This window comes from Saccostrea cucullata, unplaced genomic scaffold (genome assembly GCF_032062105.1).
Source record: "Saccostrea cucullata isolate Sc308-1 unplaced genomic scaffold, CSIRO_AGI_Scuc_v1 ctg11156, whole genome shotgun sequence".
Taxonomy (NCBI): Eukaryota; Metazoa; Mollusca; class Bivalvia; order Ostreida; family Ostreidae; genus Saccostrea; species Saccostrea cuccullata.
In genome coordinates, this window is record NW_026935995.1 from 24,427 (window position 1) to 42,500 (window position 18,074).

Consider the following 18,074-nt stretch of genomic DNA (forward strand, 5'->3'; position numbering starts at 1 on the left):
TGTACTCAGATCTTGTATCGGTCAGCATATGGACTTGTTATAGTGGTTCATTCATATTGCTAGAGTTTTGTGAATAGAAAATTAAAATTTGTTGTTGATTGTGAATCTTGAACATATAATTAGTCTTTGAAAGGAAATATTATATATCACGGATATTCTTTTTATAGTATCTAATATAAATGTCTCCGCCCATTTACATGTAACAGAAAAACCATAGTCTGATGGAGGGGAAAAGTTCCGGCATTTTTTAGTGCGATGGGTGTTAAAAATCGGCTTGTACTTTTTGATATCTTTAATAATTCTTTATGAAATCATTATGATTTTATTAGAAATACTTTGTTATACACAATGAAATCAAACAAAATACCCATTGCTACTATATATCCAGTAAACCAAGGGTGTAAAAAGGGACCACGCTACTATACTTAAGTGCAATACTCCTTTCAGCAAAATAATTCACTTGTGGACACAAGCATGAAATTTGGCACAAATGTCTATCTGATACTACTAAATCTAAAAACAGCGTTGGCGACCGATTTCCGCTATTTTCAAGATGGCCGCCACTAAAACAAAATGTTGACATTTTCATGCAGTTTGGCCTCACATACAGTCTTTTACAACCAAATTAATTATACTCTGGCCGCTTAAATATATCTTAAAAGTTTAAAAATACTATAAAAATCATATACAAACTTGAATGCTATAAATATAAAGACAAAATGATTTTCTTAAAGCATAATATCGTTCCCTATTGTAGAATTTAAACACATTATCCCAGTGGCAAGAAGCCATTTTTTTTTAAACTTAATTGTAGCACATGTTTTACAAAAGCCTCACAGGCGTTCCTTCTCTATCCTCTATCTTCTCTGGGCCTGAATACCAAGTAAAAGTAAAAAAAAATTTGAAAGCCCTCAATAAGTAAAATAATTCCTCAAGGAACGTAAAATCTCATAGAGTGAACACTCCTCCAACGCACGTAAAATCTCAATAAATGAAATAATCCTTCATAGAACGTAAAATATCACTGAGTGAAAAATTCTTTCAAGTAACCTTTAATTTTAATGTGTGAAATAATCAATCAATGAACGTTAAATAAAAGGTAATGAATCAATGTTGTATTTATGACATAAAACAACAAGTAATCATTCCACAATGAAGAATGCCATAGACTGTGAAGTCAGCACCATCCTTTTTAAATCCAAGACCAACGCTTGTGATGGCTTGTTACCAACGTTTATTTGTTATGGCCAAAAGATATCATGAGAATGACCAGAAATTTATGGTGAAGATAGATTTGTTGTTAATTGATCAATGAGTTGCATATTGAAATGACAACTTGGTGATTTGTAGAAAGGAAGCGGCTGGATGACAGCATTAATTCAAGCAGACAGAAGTTGCCTATTCTGGAACTGATGAGTCTTTCCCAACATTTTTTAATCTTGCTAAAACAAGACAAGATCGTGAAATTACTGCCTGCTTTCTGTATAACTTTAAAAGGCAGACTAAAATTCAAAGAAACTCTATAATTGCGATGAAATTGAAATAAATGATCTATTTTTCTTGGAGTTCAGAACAAAATAAATATATTTCACAGTTTAAATTTTGGTCAAGAATTCTGTTGGTACTCGTTGTCTTCTCTTTGATAAGATCTTGCAGAGAATCAGATTTTAGGCTTTACAAAGATACTAGTAATTGTTGTTGATCACATCAAATATGCTCGATGGTTACCATTTCACCTTTGGGTGCAACAAAGCACCCGGACATATGCTTAGAATTTGATTAATGAAAAAAGGAATTTTTACTTAGAAAAAATAATAGTTTTCAAACATTGCCATTGGTCAAGCCCGTGAGAAGAACAATGCTATTGTAAAAGGTGATGGTTACATGTTACAGAAGATCCAACTGCATTAAAGGTGGTAGCTAGTCCAGAAATCAGCATACTTACTAAAGAGTTCACAAGAATATGTTGAAATGTTCACGAGAAGAAGGAAAACATAACGAAGAAACTCGAGCTGCTCGAGAAAGTTCTTTCATAGGTAAATCGCGGGCCGTGCTTATGTTTTTAGAAATGGGAAATCCATTTGAGGAAGAGTTTTTGGATCTTTATAGTTGTCGAAACTGAAACTGCAGGATCTTTATAGTTGTTGTCGAAACTGAAACTGCAGATGAAATAATTAAAAAGGGATACACTGAGAAAGAACGATTTAGGAAATTCCTTTTAAGAGTATGTGAAGGTGATAATTAAGGTTTTATGAACTTGTTCAAAGGAATAAATTTCGCCAATTTAATCCCAAACAAAAATCTGATTCTTCAAAGTCAAAGTTGGCAAATTTTGAAGATGACTGAAGCTGTTTTTCAATGTTATTTATTTTCTAACACAGTAGGCAATGCGATGTACAAGAATTTTTTGAACATGAAAACCAAGACCCCCCCCCTCTCTCTCTCCCTTTTACAAAATGGCTTCCTAATAATGTTTTAAATCTCAATTGATGCCTATCTTGGAAGCAGGTCAATAGTTGCCAAATAATTTACTGTCTGGAGATTAAGTCAGTTATGTCATTGAAACAGCTTTTCGCGATTGAGGTAAGAACTTGGAAGAATTAATCGAGAACTAGGCGTAAATTTTTGTGCAGTTTTCACAATGGATGGCACAGTAGCTCTCCGGTCTGTCAATATATATATTTTTTCGAAGAGCTACAGTTCTGCAGCTTCTGCCCATAACTTTTCAGAAACTGTGGCTGAAAAGCGTTCTTAACAACTTGAGGCCCCTTAGGGGGGATTATTGTTTCACAGTAAAAACGACTAAGAAACTTCAAATAAAAGTCAAATTAACCTCGAGGGGTAAAATTTTACAAATAAATTATGAATTTTAAATTACCTTTGTGCTGTTTTTGCGGAATTCAGATAAATCTAGAAGTGATTATTCACCTGGTAATCGGTTTGATATCAGTGAGAATTATGTACCAAACTACAGAAGAACGAGAGGCCGTGGAAAAGTTAGACGGGTTTTAAATGTAATTATTAGGCCTACTATTATTTTATTAAAACATTTTTGAGGACATATTATTTATTTCCAAATTTTGCTAGCCCCCCCCCAATTTAGTTGTTGTTGCCTTGTAACAGTCAAATGCTTATAATGTGGGATTTCAATTTCATAAATTGTAGTCCCCTGCAGCTGGTGGTGGAGGCCGTGGTGGTGCCAGGAGAGGACGGGGAAGAGACGGCCAATGACCAAATCGGCTGGAAGTAGCTGTTCAAACAGGACAGGAAAGAGAAGCTCATGTGGAGGTAGAAAGCTAATGATCTGTATGTATTACTTTGTAGCAAAATTTTTATAAACTCCATATATTTCAGACTTGCATTGCATCATTAGATGCCGACAGCCTCAGAGCTGCTCTTATATTAGTGTGGTCTAAGCAACCATCTTTCATCTTGCTTATCATTCACACAGATCAAGGTGAAAATCCAGAGCATCCACAACACCCAAGTAGTACAGCCCTAAGCCGGTGCATTTGCACCTACAGTACCTGTATTGTAGGGAAATGTCCTTAGAAAAAGTTTGCTGCAATAAATCGAATTTGAGTTGTCACTCCATATTACATGTAAGTATGATTTCTTATAAACTGCATTATTTTCTTATTAAAACTGTAAAACCCTGTAGATTTTATAAAGCCAACAATAAAAATTGTTTGTTTGATGTACTCCAACCGACTCGTCAAAGTCTATCCAACGCAATTTTTCAGCACTTTTAGTTTTTAACCATAGTACTTATAATTTCTCTAGGATGCTTTTTGATTGAAATTTTTTAGCTATAAATTATACCAAGTAAATCAAGAATGTACATCAATAAATTTCTGAATCTGATTTATGTGACGTGTATCATTTTGCCTAATTCTGTAAAGGGAAAAAAAACTTCCTAACCTACCTACCCGCCCTAAAAAATGTGGGTCGGAGTACTTCAAACAAAATATTTTTAATGATGGTCTAAAATTTTGCCTTACAGTAAACCCAATGACATTTTCTTTTTAGGATTTTCAGACAGTTGTTCTTGATGAGCTCTTGCTGCAGATCAGTAGCGTTGTGGTTTTATGTATTTGTCTTTGACCATAACGCTACAAATCCCGTAATGCAAAAAACGTGCAATTTACGGCGTAATATTTTTTGCGCACTTTTGGGGATAATTTCTCCACTTTTTAGCATTGGTCAATAAACTACCTTATAATTCCTAATTCTAAGAACATTATCAAACTAATCTGCACATTTTATCCATTTCCCAACCCCTAATAGTCGTCTCTACAGGTGATAAACCTGCCTGATAAAAATTATTTGTTAGATTGCTGTAAATTCACTTTAAGCGAGTTTATTGCATGTAGAGACAACTATATATGGTTGGGAGGTGGAGAATATATACATATTGGCTACAGAATGTATCTAGAATTAGGGATTGAAAGGTAGTTGATTGACCAATGCTGGAAAGTGGAGAAATTATCCCCAAAAGTGCGCAAAAAATTTTGCGCCGTAAATTGCAGGTGTTTTGCACTACTGGATCTGTAGCGTTATGGTCAAAGACAAATATATAAAGCCATAACACTACAGATCTGCAGTTAGATGAGCTCGTGTTGGAGGTAGCCATGCGGTACCACAATGATGTGCTGGCTAAGCTTAGGGATAAAAACTTCAATAGATCTCGCAGACACACAGCCTATCGCCAATATATAATGTGGATACATGGGATACTCGGAGCAGGCAATCGTAAAGTAATATCAAGTTGTTGCTTGTGGAAAATTCGGGATTAATATCCCGAGCCATCAGGACAATATGTTGGTTTCTTAGAAGGGGTGCTTGGATACTGATTATGTCAAATTAAAACAAAACGCATTAAATCATTAACAACATAACTTTTACTTTTCATTTCATGAAATATGAATTTGAGATCAGAAAATCTTGACTTTTTTCCAGCAACTAGTTCAGCTGTAGGTGGTGGGGGGACTGGTGCTAGCACAGAGGATATTCTTCTTGGATCCTCAGCACTGAGAACCAGTGACTGGTTCATTCCTACTCCACCCAGTCGTCTGTTCTCCAAACAGGTTCTCATCAAGGCTCTGAAGTAAGGGTACTGGCTGGTTCATTCCTACTCTACCCAGTCGTCTGTTCTCAAAACAGGTTCTCATCAAGGTCCCAGAGTAAGGGTACACTTTCTCTGAGTTAACTCTATAGACAGACCATCTGCCACTACAGACCATCTCCCACACTTCTTGCTGTAATATTGTTGGTGTCTGAAAAAAGGGATAAATACCAGTATTGCTTATAGGAAATATATTTATAGTAAAACTAAAATGTGTTTTAGTTAATGGATAGAAAAATTAGAAGTATGAACCTGAATTTTATCAATATTTGAATACTAATACCTTTGAGAGCCATCCTTCTTAAAATTTCTCTACCACAGTTAGAGTTGTGGTCTAACGCTGCAATTAAGATTCTCGCCTTGTATACTGGTGTCGAATATGAATGTTATTTTGAGGAGTATTTCAAAATCAAATTTTGAAAATTTTCTAATGCAGCTGTACTTCTGCAAAAAAGAGATAAGTTTGTAAGCAGTGATAATTATGTCCGAAATAAAAGTTAATTTGTCTTGAATCTTTTATTCACAGGTTGGTAAAAAAAATAGACAGGCAAAGTTTCATGCACCTGCAATTCAAGTAATATGAAATTTTCTTTAGCAGTCTCTTGTCTCGAACAATTAGTGTCCCTCAGAGCAACATGAGCTGATGACCCTACCTCTAACCAACCTCCCTCTCGCTCCTCTGTCAGAGGTCCATGCAGACAATAATTCTGTGCACCTACTCTGTATGGAAGAATCCATTCATGTTCATTTACTACGTGCTGAATCACACCCAACCACATGCTCTGTAAAAATTTAAAGCATAGCAGAAGTAAAAACAGAGGTGGTCATTTCTAATGTAGTGAATAATTAGTGGTTTTGTTGTTTGTTTTTTTATTGGATTGACTTACTATGAATTCCGTCTCAGCTAGGTTTTGCAGTAGACGAGCAATACCAAAAATGGTTCACTACTTCACAAATCCATGCCAAAAGAGGTTTCTTTGATTTCTCTTGCCCAGCCTTTATGCAAAATAAAAGTACACATCTTTATTACAAATTTAGTTATTAAAAAAGTTTTGAATATATTCATATTTCTTTAGAGAAATTCCTGCATTTTAATTACTAGATGTAATTAATTACCGGTACATGTATTATGTAAAAAAAAATTCTACCCATGTCAAGTAAACAGCAGACGAGACTGTGCGTATGGTGACATTCACATCTTCAGAATATCCTTTCACTTTACACTTTGAATTGACTTTTTTTGTAGCTAGCTCTAGCAAATGCTTTGAACAAGAAAGGAATCCATCTCATCATTGGATCTAAGTCTCTACATACCAAGACCAAGTTCTATATCTTTTTCCTGTTGGCAATATTGATCTTTTCCCTCCTCTTCCTCATCTGACTCGCTTGATAAAACATCATGATCTAATCTGTGAAAATATATCAATACAAGAGGCCCATGGACCACATTGCTCACCTGAGTAGCTTTGACCATTCTGTTCTTTACCAAATTTCCCCCTTGTAATAAATATTGTGATCCCACCCTACCACATGGGTCATAATTTGGACAATTTAAAATTTACACTACACGATGCTTCCACAAAATTTTCAGCGTTTCTGGACAAATAGTTCCTGCTACAAAGAAATTAAAAGTTTTTTTCGTGTAGGGTTGATTCACCATGCATCGGTGACATACCATATTTCTATGAAAAACTTCCCTATTGTGGCCCCGCCCAACTCTTGTCGGGTCATGATTTGAACAATTTAGAATCTACACCATCCCAGGATGCTTCCACAAAAGTTTCAGCTATTCTGGACCAGTAGTTCTTGAGAAGAAGAATTTTATCTTTTCTTGATTATCTACCCCTGTGAAGGGACGTGGTCCTTCATTCTTACAATTTAAACTCCCTTTAAGCTTTATCCAAGAATGCTTTGTACTAAGTTTGGTTAAAATTGGCCCAGTAGTTCTTGAAAAGAAGTCGAAAATGTGAAAAGTTTACAGAAAGACGAACGACTGACAAAATATGATCAGAAAACCTCACTTGAGCTTTCGACTCAGGTGAACTAAACAAGAGGCCCATGGGCCACATCGCTCACCTGAGAAGCTTTGACTATTCTGTTCTTTACCAGATTTCCCCCTTGTAATACATAATGCATCCCCACCCTACCCCACTGATCATAATTATGACATTTTGAAATCTAAACTATGATCCTTCATGATCCCCATGATCCTTCCATGTGCACATAATTAAGTTTTTTGAAGTCTTGAAATTTCAGCTTTTCTGGCCCAGTGGTTCTTGAGAAGAAGACTTTCAAAGATTTTTCCTATATATTTCTATGTAAAACTTTGATTCCCCATTGTGTCCCCGCCCTTCCCCCGGGGGTCATGATTTGAACGATTTAGAATCTACACTATACCAGGATGCTTCCACATAAGTTTCAGCTTTTCTGGCCCAGTGGTTCTTGAGAAGAAGATTTTAAATGACCACACCCTATTTTTGTCTTTTCTTGATTATTGTGAGGAAACTTTGCCATTCATTTTAACAATTTAAATTTCCCTTCACCTAAGGATGCTTTGTACCAAGTTTGGTCAAAATTGGCCCAATTGGTTCTTGAGAAGAGATCGAAAATGTGAAAAGTTTACAGACGGACAGACGGACGGACGACGGACAAAATGTGATCAGAAAAGTTCACTTGAGCCTTCGGCTCAGGTGAGCTAAAAACTATTCACATAAAAAATTATAAATATCATAATAAAACAAAATGTGTTTGTGAACCACTATGCACCCATCAACAACATAGTTCGTAAAGGCTATTTTTAGCATAATGGTCAAAGTCAAGATCACACGGTCATTGACCTTGGTATCAATTGAAAGAACTTAATCAGTTGATTATGCATACAAAATATGAAGTCTCTATCTCTCATGGTTCAAAAGCTATGGCATTTAAAATTTAAAGTTGACAACAAACCAACAGACAGACAGACAGGACAAAGACAATAAACGACCCGGGCGCATAAAAATAATAGCATCGATACATATTTATACCATTATTTTTGTGGTCTGAATATTTAAAATCACATAAACACCAATGTCAAGAAAACTATTTACCCAAGGGATACATGAAAGCTTTGCTCATATTCCTCATCCTCATTCTTACTCTCTTCATCATTAGTTATTTCTGATGAATTAAATGTAAGATTAAAAAAAGGATTTCTCTTAAAAAAGGGGTACCCAACAATTATCAAGGAAACTAAATTGCTCTCTTTTTATGTGCCTGGATTGTTAGATCTGGGCATATATTGTTAATTACATGCATGCATTCATATTACTTACTCAAAAGTTTGAATATAGATACTGTGCTGCACCATGCAGCTCAGTCTTCAACCCTAGATACTTCACCATCATCCCTGAATTAAATAGCAAATCAGTTTATAAAAACATATAATGCTTCATCTATTAATAGTTTTTTTTAAATCCCAAATATATGTGAGCATTACATTTTCTAAGTGTCATCTGCTGCTATGTCAGATATCTCAGACCAATGCTCTGTTATATGTATCACTTGGTCTAGCTCTCACTGCACTGACTGAAGAACTTGTTTTATGATGGCCCTGGTGTTGATGTTTCAGGTGGAATGAAGTGCTTAGTGGGGACTAATTGAATAGACTGCAGACGTTTTTCCATTTGTTTCTTCATAACTGCAAAAAAAAAAAAAAAAATCGACTTTATTTTTTTTCCAGCAGACCCCCCATTTCCGTCATTATTACATACAAAAGACAATTCATACGCTACACTTGTTTTTAAACTCTAGATTTCAGACAGTTTAAAAACTGGATCCTGTGCAAAGTAATTCCCCACACTGTACAACAGACAACATACCAGTAATCACAAAAGTCAATGCTGATTAACTTCTCAACAAAAAATATTTTTGAATCTGAACCTCTAGTGAAATAAGCAAGTCTGCCTTTATTTTACTGTTGTACTAGTACATGTACCAATATAACTAACTCGTACTTCATCCAAAATCCCTACTTAGCATACATTATTATAAAAATTGACTTATGAATTTAAAGAAATACATACTTGACATAAGTATGTTTGACTTGTGGCCCTAGTGTGACTGTGGACTGTAGGGGAGGAGTGCCGTCCCCAAAATCCCAGACTTACGTCAGATTAGAGCCTGAGTAACTGGGCGCGGCGAATTCTAGTGACGTGTTGACCAGTGAGTCCTTCAGACAGCGTACCTCTTGGTTCTTCACTTTAGACAGGACGGTGCTTTCTACAGGCGCTGACTCCGACTGACTGATGTTGTTGTAAGCTTTTACTGTAGCAATAAATATGTTTAACATTATTTTTAGGTATTTAGGAGAACATTTCCATTGTTGATATATTGAGATAAGATAGCATGATTGATAAACTAATGAACATGAGAGTAGTTTCAATGGTTTCAATGGTTGAACATTGTAAAAAAAAGAGAGTATAAATAGGAAAGAGAGAATCTGACTGGTTGATGACTATGAGGAGATTGATTGATTGTATACTGTTTAACGTCCCTCTCTAATATATTTCACTGATATGGAGACGTGACCTTGCCGGTGAAGGGCTGCAAATTTAGGCCTATACTCGGCACTTTTGGATCTTTATCGTGCCACACCTGCTGTGACACGGGCCTCGGTTTATACTGTCTCATCCGAAGGACCGCCCCATTAAGTCGCCTTTTACGACAAGCAAGGGGATACTGAGGACCTATTCTAACCCGGATCCCCACGGGGCTACTGTGAGGAGAGAATTTGAGAATTTGATTGGTTGATGACTTAAAGGAGTGAATCTGATTGGTTAATCACTATTTGGAAAATGTCTGTTTGGTTTATTTCTATGAGAAGAATGTCTGATTGGTTAATCACTATTAGGAATCTGATTGGTTAATCCTGTGAGGAGAGAGTCCGATTGGCTGATAACTGTGAGGAAAGAGTCTGATTTGTTAATCACTGTGAGGAAAATATCTGATTGGTTTAATATTTCTCAGGAGAGAGTCTGATTGGTTATGCCCTTTGGGGAGAATTGGATCGGTTGCTTTCTATCCCTACACCTACCTTCCGTTTCTCCTGTATCTGTAGTCTATCTCTGGTTCTGTTGTCTGGACTCCTTTCTATCCCTACACTTACCTTCCGTTTCTCCTGTATCTGTAGTCTATCTCGGGTTCTGTTGTCTGGACTCCTTTCTATTCCTACACTTACCTTCCGTTTCTCCTGTATCTGTAGTCAATCTCTGGTTCTGTTGTCAGGACTCCTTTCTATCCCTACACTTACCTTCCGTTTCTCCTGTATCTGTAATCTATCTCCGGTTCTGTTGTCTGGACTCCTTTCTGGTTGTCCCCCAGGTTCCAGTGATGGTACGTCCCCAGACCCGGTTCTGGTAAAGTCTCGGCCCTCAGCTCAATCACCTGGTTCGTCTCAGTGATGTTGGTGCTCGTTATCAACCTCACCCCTTAAAAATAACAGGAAGAAATATAAATATTAAATTTTGGGGGTCAAGAGAAACCTTCTTCGCATTGAACTGTACACTATCCTTTTCCAAGACATAGGACTATGATCACATCTTGCTCTGTCAATAAAGGGGGTGGGGGGGGGGGCTGGTTCATTTAAAATTATTGAACACTAACCTTGTAGAAGACCACAACTTGTTCTGTGGGTGGGGGATCACATTACTGACCTCTATCCCTGTATGAGGCTCTTAACTTTTGACCACCATTTGTTCTTTGGAAGGGGGACCTCCTTTCTGTAGAACACTGACCTTGTATAAGACTCTGGACTCTGTGGGAGAGGGAGGTTGGGTTAGGGGTCATCTTGTTTGTATAGAACACTGACCTTGTATCAGACTCTGGACGACCACCACGGCGTGTTCTGTTTGGGAAGACACTCTGTTCCTGGCTATCACCGTCACACTGAACTCTCCCCGTGTCTGGTACGTGTGTCTCATCACCGAGCCTGAACAGAGAAAAGATACTTAAACAGGTCAGAAGCTCTCACACTGAACCTGAACAGATACAAAAAAGATACAAAACAGGTCAGGGGCCTGGAAAGCTTACCTGAGCTACAAGCAGATTTAAAACTTCTTTTCAGGTATAAAATACAATAAATTTACTACTGTAGATCTGGAGATTTTTACTGTAGATAAATTTTTAGCAAATTTGTGCGTGCATTGCATTCACAAAAATATTTTTCTTAAAAATAAATCAACATGTGAAGAATTTTTTTCTGACAGCTCGTGTCTTTTTTTTAACTCAGAGAATAGGTGTCGGTAAGCACTGGTCATTTTTAAAAGAAACATGTTTATACTACTATAATTACAAGTTAATTATCCATGACTGTAAATTGCCCTCATTATATGCAATATCGTCCGATGGTTTGACAAGCACTGAGGCGGTATGCCCCTTTTAATTATTTTGCCAATAAAGAGAGAACTGTTATTTTATTTAACCGTGTATCAACATGGGCGATAACTTGAACTCAGTGCATCTACTAGAGAGTTCCAAATGTAAACACGGCGTGTTGATTTTAGGTGAAAAAAAACAACCGTTGAAAAATTTTTACATTTTTTACTTCATTTGGATTATATTTTAGGTTAAAAGGCATACAACCTCTAAAATGTTTGTTATAATCAATTAAGAAGTTATTTTCAGTACAAATCCTTTTACATGTATTTCATCAAAATTGTTTCGGAGCGATTCTGCAATTTCTTGCCACGTTACGAGTTAAGGCCAAAAAAAATTAATCAATAGTTTCTCAGGCCAAAAAAATCAAAATTCAATGCGGCAGACAGGGTTTTTTTTTTTTTTTTTTTTTTTTTTAAAGGTTGATAGGTTTTACATGTATACCTTTTTTAAGTCATTTGTTCAATGAAATGATAATATCTATTAATTCTTAATTTTTGTTCTCTGAAATTAGCTATAATATGTATTCAACTTTAAATAATGCTATTCCCAATTGTTATTTTAAAGTTAATTCATTACATACTGTAAATTTTGAAGAAATTTATTGTTTTTCTAATAAAAACGTCTATCTTAGCATTTCTGAAAACTCAATTTTCTTTTTTCAACTTGGAAAAAATAGAAAATTGAGTTATTTCCCTTTTCAATATGTCAATAAAATTGATCAATGCGGCCGTTTTTGAACTGATGCGGCGGTGCCTGAGAAACTATTGATTAATTTTTTTTGGCCTAATTGGTGGTATTCTAACTGTGCATACTAATTTGAAACAATACCTGGTTTGAAAATCTTCAGTGATTTTTATTTTTTGCGCCAGTGACAATTCGCAAAAATTTGAAGCGTAAAAATTAATCAACAGCTTTTTGACCCAAATTCGCAAAAATAAATCGACGTAAAAATTTCCAGATTTACGGTAATCTGAAGTAAACATGTCATTATGGAACCAGTTTTCACAATTTCTAAATAATACAAGCAGGTTTGTTTTTTATTTATGAGTCATATGAGATAGAAATAAGTGAAGTGAGTAATTTCAGAATTTGGGCAACCATTAATTACCTGAATCACCATTAATTACCTGAGTTACCATTAATTACCAGAATCATCATAATTACCTGAGTTACTGTTAGTTACCTGTGTTACTGTTAGTTACCAGTGTTACTGTTAGTTACCTGAGTTATTGAGTATATCAGTCTGGTCTCCGAGCTTCCAGTCAAATGTTACATTGGTACCATGAGAGAAAGTAGCACGCATAACAGTGACATTACCAAGTTTTGTGTAGTAAATGGATTTATCCAGCTTTAATCCAAACGGTGAGGCCTGTACATAGAACAGCCTGTCAAGTGTTGCTGTTCTGTTGCCAAGGGGATTTATTGCTGTCACCGTGATGTTAAACACTCCCTCTGAAATATGAAAACAAAACTGCTCTAAACAGAAACCGGTTTCAAATTTAAGATGCTGAGATTTGGATCAATGTGTGGTTATATGAATGGTCTTACTATGTAGCTTACCCTGTGTGTATCTGTAATACTAGGTTTTATATGTCTATATGTTCGTTCTACCTACCCTGTGTATATCTGTGGGACGTGCTGCCTTTGACATAGTTAAGGAACATCTCTCTCTCCCCTGTACTATATAGCCTACCCTGTGTATATCTGACTATATAGCCTACCCTGTGTATATCTGACTATGTAGCCTACCCTGTGTATATCTGACTATATAGCCTACCCTGTGTATATCTGACTATGTAGCCTACCTTGTGTATATCTGACTATATAGCCTACCTTGTGTATATCTGACTATGTAGCCTACCCTGTGTATATCTGACTATATAGCCTACCTTGTGTATATCTGACTATATAGCCTACCCTGTGTATATCTGACTATATAGCCTACCCTGTGTATATCTGACTATCTAGCCTACCTTGTGTATATCTGACTATGTAGCCTACCCTGTGTATATCTGACTATATAGCCTACCTTGTGTATATCTGACTATATAGCCTACCCTGTGTATATCTGACTATGTAGCCTACCCTGTGTATATCTGACTATATAGCCTACCCTGTGTGTATATACCTTGTGTATATCTGACTATGTAGCCTACCCTGTGTATATCTGACTATGTAGCCTACCCTGTGTATATCTGACTATGTAGCCTACCCTGTGTATATCTGACTATGTAGCCTACCCTGTGTATATCTGACTATATAGCCTACCCTGTGTATATCTGATTATGTAGCCTACCCTGTGTATATCTGACTATGTAGCCTACCCTGTGTATATCTGACTATGTAGCCTACCCTGTGTATATCTGACTATGTAGCCTACCCTGTGTATATCTGATTATGTAGTCTACCTTGTGTGTATCTGTAATACTAGGTTTTATATGTCTATATGTTCGTTCTACCTACCCTGTGTATATCTGTGAGACGTGCTGCCTTTGACGTAGTTAAGGAACATCTCCTCTCTCCCCTGTACCACTGTTGTCGTACCATCACCAAAGTCAAACTGGAACTCAATGTGGGAACCCTTCTCACAGCTAAAAATAATAACAAGGAACCCCTTCTTACAATAAAAATTAACATGTAGAATCCTTTCGTATAGCTGTATTAAAAAGGTAGTAAAATATATCTGACAGCTTATCAGAAAGAGCTGAAGTAAAATACAGAAATAAAGAATTTAGCGGCACTTTAGAATCAGGAAATGTTTTTATCACTTGACATAATATAACAACCAACTCCCAGGGTTTAGTGCTTTAAGCTGCCTGTACAGAACTGACTTTTGAAGTGATTGCGCAAAATTTAAGTGTCCTTAAACTAATATACTTACTAGAAAAGTTTAGGTCTCTTCCAATAAGTTAAGATTTTCTTACAAAAATTCAGGGTTTTTCCCCTTGTAACACACTTTAAACCAATTAAAATTCTGAAGCATCGCAACAATTATTGGACTGAAAACTGACAAATGACATCTTTATTCCACATCTTTAGATGGTGTTTTTTGTTTACACTGGCTACGAATTCTGTCAAACAAGAAGATATTTCCCCAGCTTACTGTCCAGTACTAAATCTTTTGATATGGCCTCTGTACAATTTACTTCACAAAGCCCACTGTCCTTTTTTTGTCATTTTTTTTTTCTGGACGTGTCACATTTCAACAAACAAGTTATTCAGTCATGCCTCTAAATGACCTAAACGAACGGAATTTCATTTTTATCTGAACTTCTTTTTTTCTCGATCAGAAATGTAGTGTACTTTTTTATGGCCTGAAAAAAGCCTTTTTTTATATTCACCATTTATGTTTGATGAAAATTATCGCTACAATTAATGATCATTTTCCACACACTGCCAACTAGACTTTAATTGACTCGGCACTGTTCAATATTCATAGTTATATAATCTGATAAAACTTTTATGGCTGTTAATTAAAGAACCTCAGTGAAATTACAAAACACTTATCAACTGAATTAATAGGTTTTATATTTCAGGATGACCAAGGTAAACGATATACAAGATATTTCTATTGGAAAGATGTGAGAAATCAGAGAAATTCCTTACGTTTTTATATGCCAAATATTTTTATCACTAGTTTCTGAATCCTCTTTCACATGTTTTATATTTTTTTTAATTTCTATTATGAGATAAAACTATATAACTAGAAAAAAAAATCATCCTTAATTTTTCATACGGTCAATTGCACTAAACTGAAAAAATTATGATGTACTAATGCCACATATCAAATAGCAATATCAGCACTCTACAAACTACCGTACATCAAAGTTATCATCTATCAGAAATTCTCACAGGGTCTTACCATTAATGGGCATCATTAAAAAATATCTCCCTCTACTCTTATCCTGTCACACAATGTTTCACAATTTTACTTCCCATAAAAATATATCAGTTTATCTCTCATTATGAAACTAGTCAAATTCCATGAAAAGAACAAGGGCACTTTACTGAGCTAAAGAGCCACTGCCTCCCATGATGTTTCTTTTTGTGAGAAATGTCCCTTCACAGAACTGAAGAACATTATACCTTACTCATACCACAAAAATCACAATTCTCTCTTCACAGAAAGCATAAACAGCCCTAGTTTTGTTTAAATCACTTCAAAAAAATGAGTCACATCCCAGAATACATGTAAACTGTTTTGATAGCCACTCTGTCTCATCACAGAAAGAAAAGATTCCCATTAATGTGACGACCAGTTCTACACATCATTTATAGGGTGGTTATAGGGGAACGGTTGAAATGTTATAAAATACAGCATCTCTGATCTGTACTTCTTCTGACACTATTTTACACACACCCTGTAGCTTCTGACACTATTTTATACACCCCTGTACCTTCTCCGTGACCTTGTGTTACATGTCTATGTGCCTGCAGTCCAATTAATTAACTAATTAATTACAAGAGAGAAAATGTCCCCCCTGGTGAAATGTTACTTCTGACAAGACCTGCTCGCTCTTCTTTTAATGACTTCAGGTAAACACATCTTCTTAGAAGTCCCCTCTCTTCATTTTTAATCCTTGTTTTATCTAGGTTTTTAATTAATGAGAAAATTAAAAAGTTAAGATGTAACTTTTATCTCTGATGAGCTAGAAGCCTCCTGGGATCTGTACACGTCAGGAAAAACAGTTATGTTTCATCCTGGTTTCTTATTTAATGCAGTTCACCTAACGATGTGAAACTATATATGTTACAATATTTAAAACAAGAGGCCCATGGGTCTTATAAGTCACCTGAGCATCATGCAACAACTTTCAAATGATTGAATTTGGTTCATATTCTAAGCTAGATGCTATGGCATTCAAAATTTTGAGAAAAAAAAACATTGTTGATCATAACTACAATTGTTTAGTTTGGTTACTTAAACCCCATAGGCAGGAACAACTACTGCATTTCAACTAATCAGTAATATTCAGCAATAATCAGTAGTGCTCCTACCACACATGAACCCCTGACCATAGGTCCAAGCATTGTACAATTTCTGAAAAGGCACCCTTGTTTATCAAATATGTTTGATTAATAACACAGAGCAGATTTCAAACAACTAATTCATTTTCAGTATATAAGTAGAGCCCCCCCCCCCCCCTGGTACCCCTGACCCAGAGTCCTTGAAATTCACAACTCTAGACAAAGGGCCCTTATTCATCGTAATCATTTAGGAAGTTCATCTGCAAAAATACCCAAGAGCAGAGAAGAAGATTTTTTAAAGGTTTAATTATTGTACTTTCACCATATAATTAATCAATAGAGCCCCTGCCACCTTAACATAAGAACTTCTAATCCTACAGCCATAAAATTCACAATTTTGGTAGAGGCATTCTTGCTCATAACTTTTTACTTAGTTAGTATATTAAATACTCAGGAGCTGAGAAGAAAATTTTCAAAGATTTTATGTATTTTCATAACATAATCAATAGAGCCCCGTCCTACCACCAGATACCCAGACCCTGGGGCCACGAAATTCACAATTTTGGTAGAGGCATTCTTGTTCATTACTATTTACTTAAAGTTAGTTTATTTAATACCTTGGAGAAGAGATAAAGATTTTCAAAAATTTAAATGTATTTTCACTATATAATTAATAGAACCCCACCCAAACACCAGAACCCCTGACCCTGGGGCCATAAAATTCACAACTTTGGTAGAGGCAATCTCTTGGTCATTGTAACTATGTACTTAGCTAGTTTATTTCATACCCGGAAGCAGAGAAAAAGATTTTCAAAGAATTTAATATACAATATTTCACTTTATAATCAATAGAGCCTCTTCCTAACACCAGACCTCTTGACCCTTTGGCCAAAAAATTCACAATTTTGGTAGAGGCAATCTCTTTCTCATCATAACTATGTACTTAGCTATTTTATTTAATACCCAGAAGCAGAGATGATTTTCAAAGAATTAATGTATTTTACTATATACTGTGGTTTCATCAATATTCGTTGAGCACCAATTTTTAAGGATTTCGTTGCTGAACTGATCCACGAAATTAAATATTCATTGAATTGAGAAATGTGTCATTCATTTGCATAGACACAGCTTAAATTGCCCAAGAATTTACGTATCCTCGAATGTGTCTGTTTGCAAAATCCATGAATATTGGTGGCAACAAAAATTGATGAAACCACAGTAATCAATTAAGCCCTGCCCTACCACCATAACCTGAACCCCTGATCCCTGGGTCAGTACATAAAGTTGTGACATATGACGACGGATGAAAACAGATAGCAATAAGTCACCTGAGTGACTCTCATCAATATCTAACTGTAAACAGCATATGAAGTTTGATGAAAATATCTTAGTTTCTCTGAAACTGAGCTAATGAAGTGAGCTAAATGTAAAGTATGACAGAAGGACAGAAGATGGACATAACAAACACTATATGCCCTGGCCAAATTCATGGCATGACATAAAAACCATTCTAAGCAATCAACAATTTTATACCTATCCTATTATGCTACAGTTTTTTTCTTTT

The 18,074-nt window shown here is 35.7% G+C and overlaps 1 protein-coding gene, 1 long non-coding RNA gene and 1 pseudogene across 2 annotated transcripts in view; 1 reads left to right on the plus strand and 2 right to left on the minus strand.

Annotated features, from left to right (window-relative positions):
- Positions 1 to 2,553: 2,553 nt before the first annotated feature.
- LOC134244486 (P2X purinoceptor 7-like) lies at positions 2,554 to 4,853 on the plus strand (annotated as a pseudogene).
- A 570-nt stretch (positions 4,854 to 5,423) lies between these two features.
- On the minus strand, positions 5,424 to 6,029 carry LOC134244489 (uncharacterized). The gene is made up of 3 exons (XR_009987230.1): positions 6,013 to 6,029; positions 5,689 to 5,907; positions 5,424 to 5,569 (listed from the first exon to the last, which is right to left on the minus strand). It is a non-coding gene; the product is annotated as an uncharacterized LOC134244489 (long non-coding RNA).
- A 2,884-nt stretch (positions 6,030 to 8,913) lies between these two features.
- The window catches only part of LOC134244487 (uncharacterized), a gene marked incomplete at its 5' end in the record, with an annotated part of 32,742 nt that continues 23,581 nt past the window's right edge, over positions 8,914 to 18,074 (minus strand). The window contains 6 exons of the mRNA XM_062726754.1: positions 8,914 to 8,965; positions 9,274 to 9,408; positions 10,416 to 10,593; positions 10,974 to 11,093; positions 12,764 to 12,994; positions 14,006 to 14,133. Coding sequence (XP_062582738.1) covers positions 8,914 to 8,965; positions 9,274 to 9,408; positions 10,416 to 10,593; positions 10,974 to 11,093; positions 12,764 to 12,994; positions 14,006 to 14,133 — 844 coding nt within the window. The remainder of the gene's footprint in view (positions 8,966 to 9,273; positions 9,409 to 10,415; positions 10,594 to 10,973; positions 11,094 to 12,763; positions 12,995 to 14,005; positions 14,134 to 18,074) is intronic.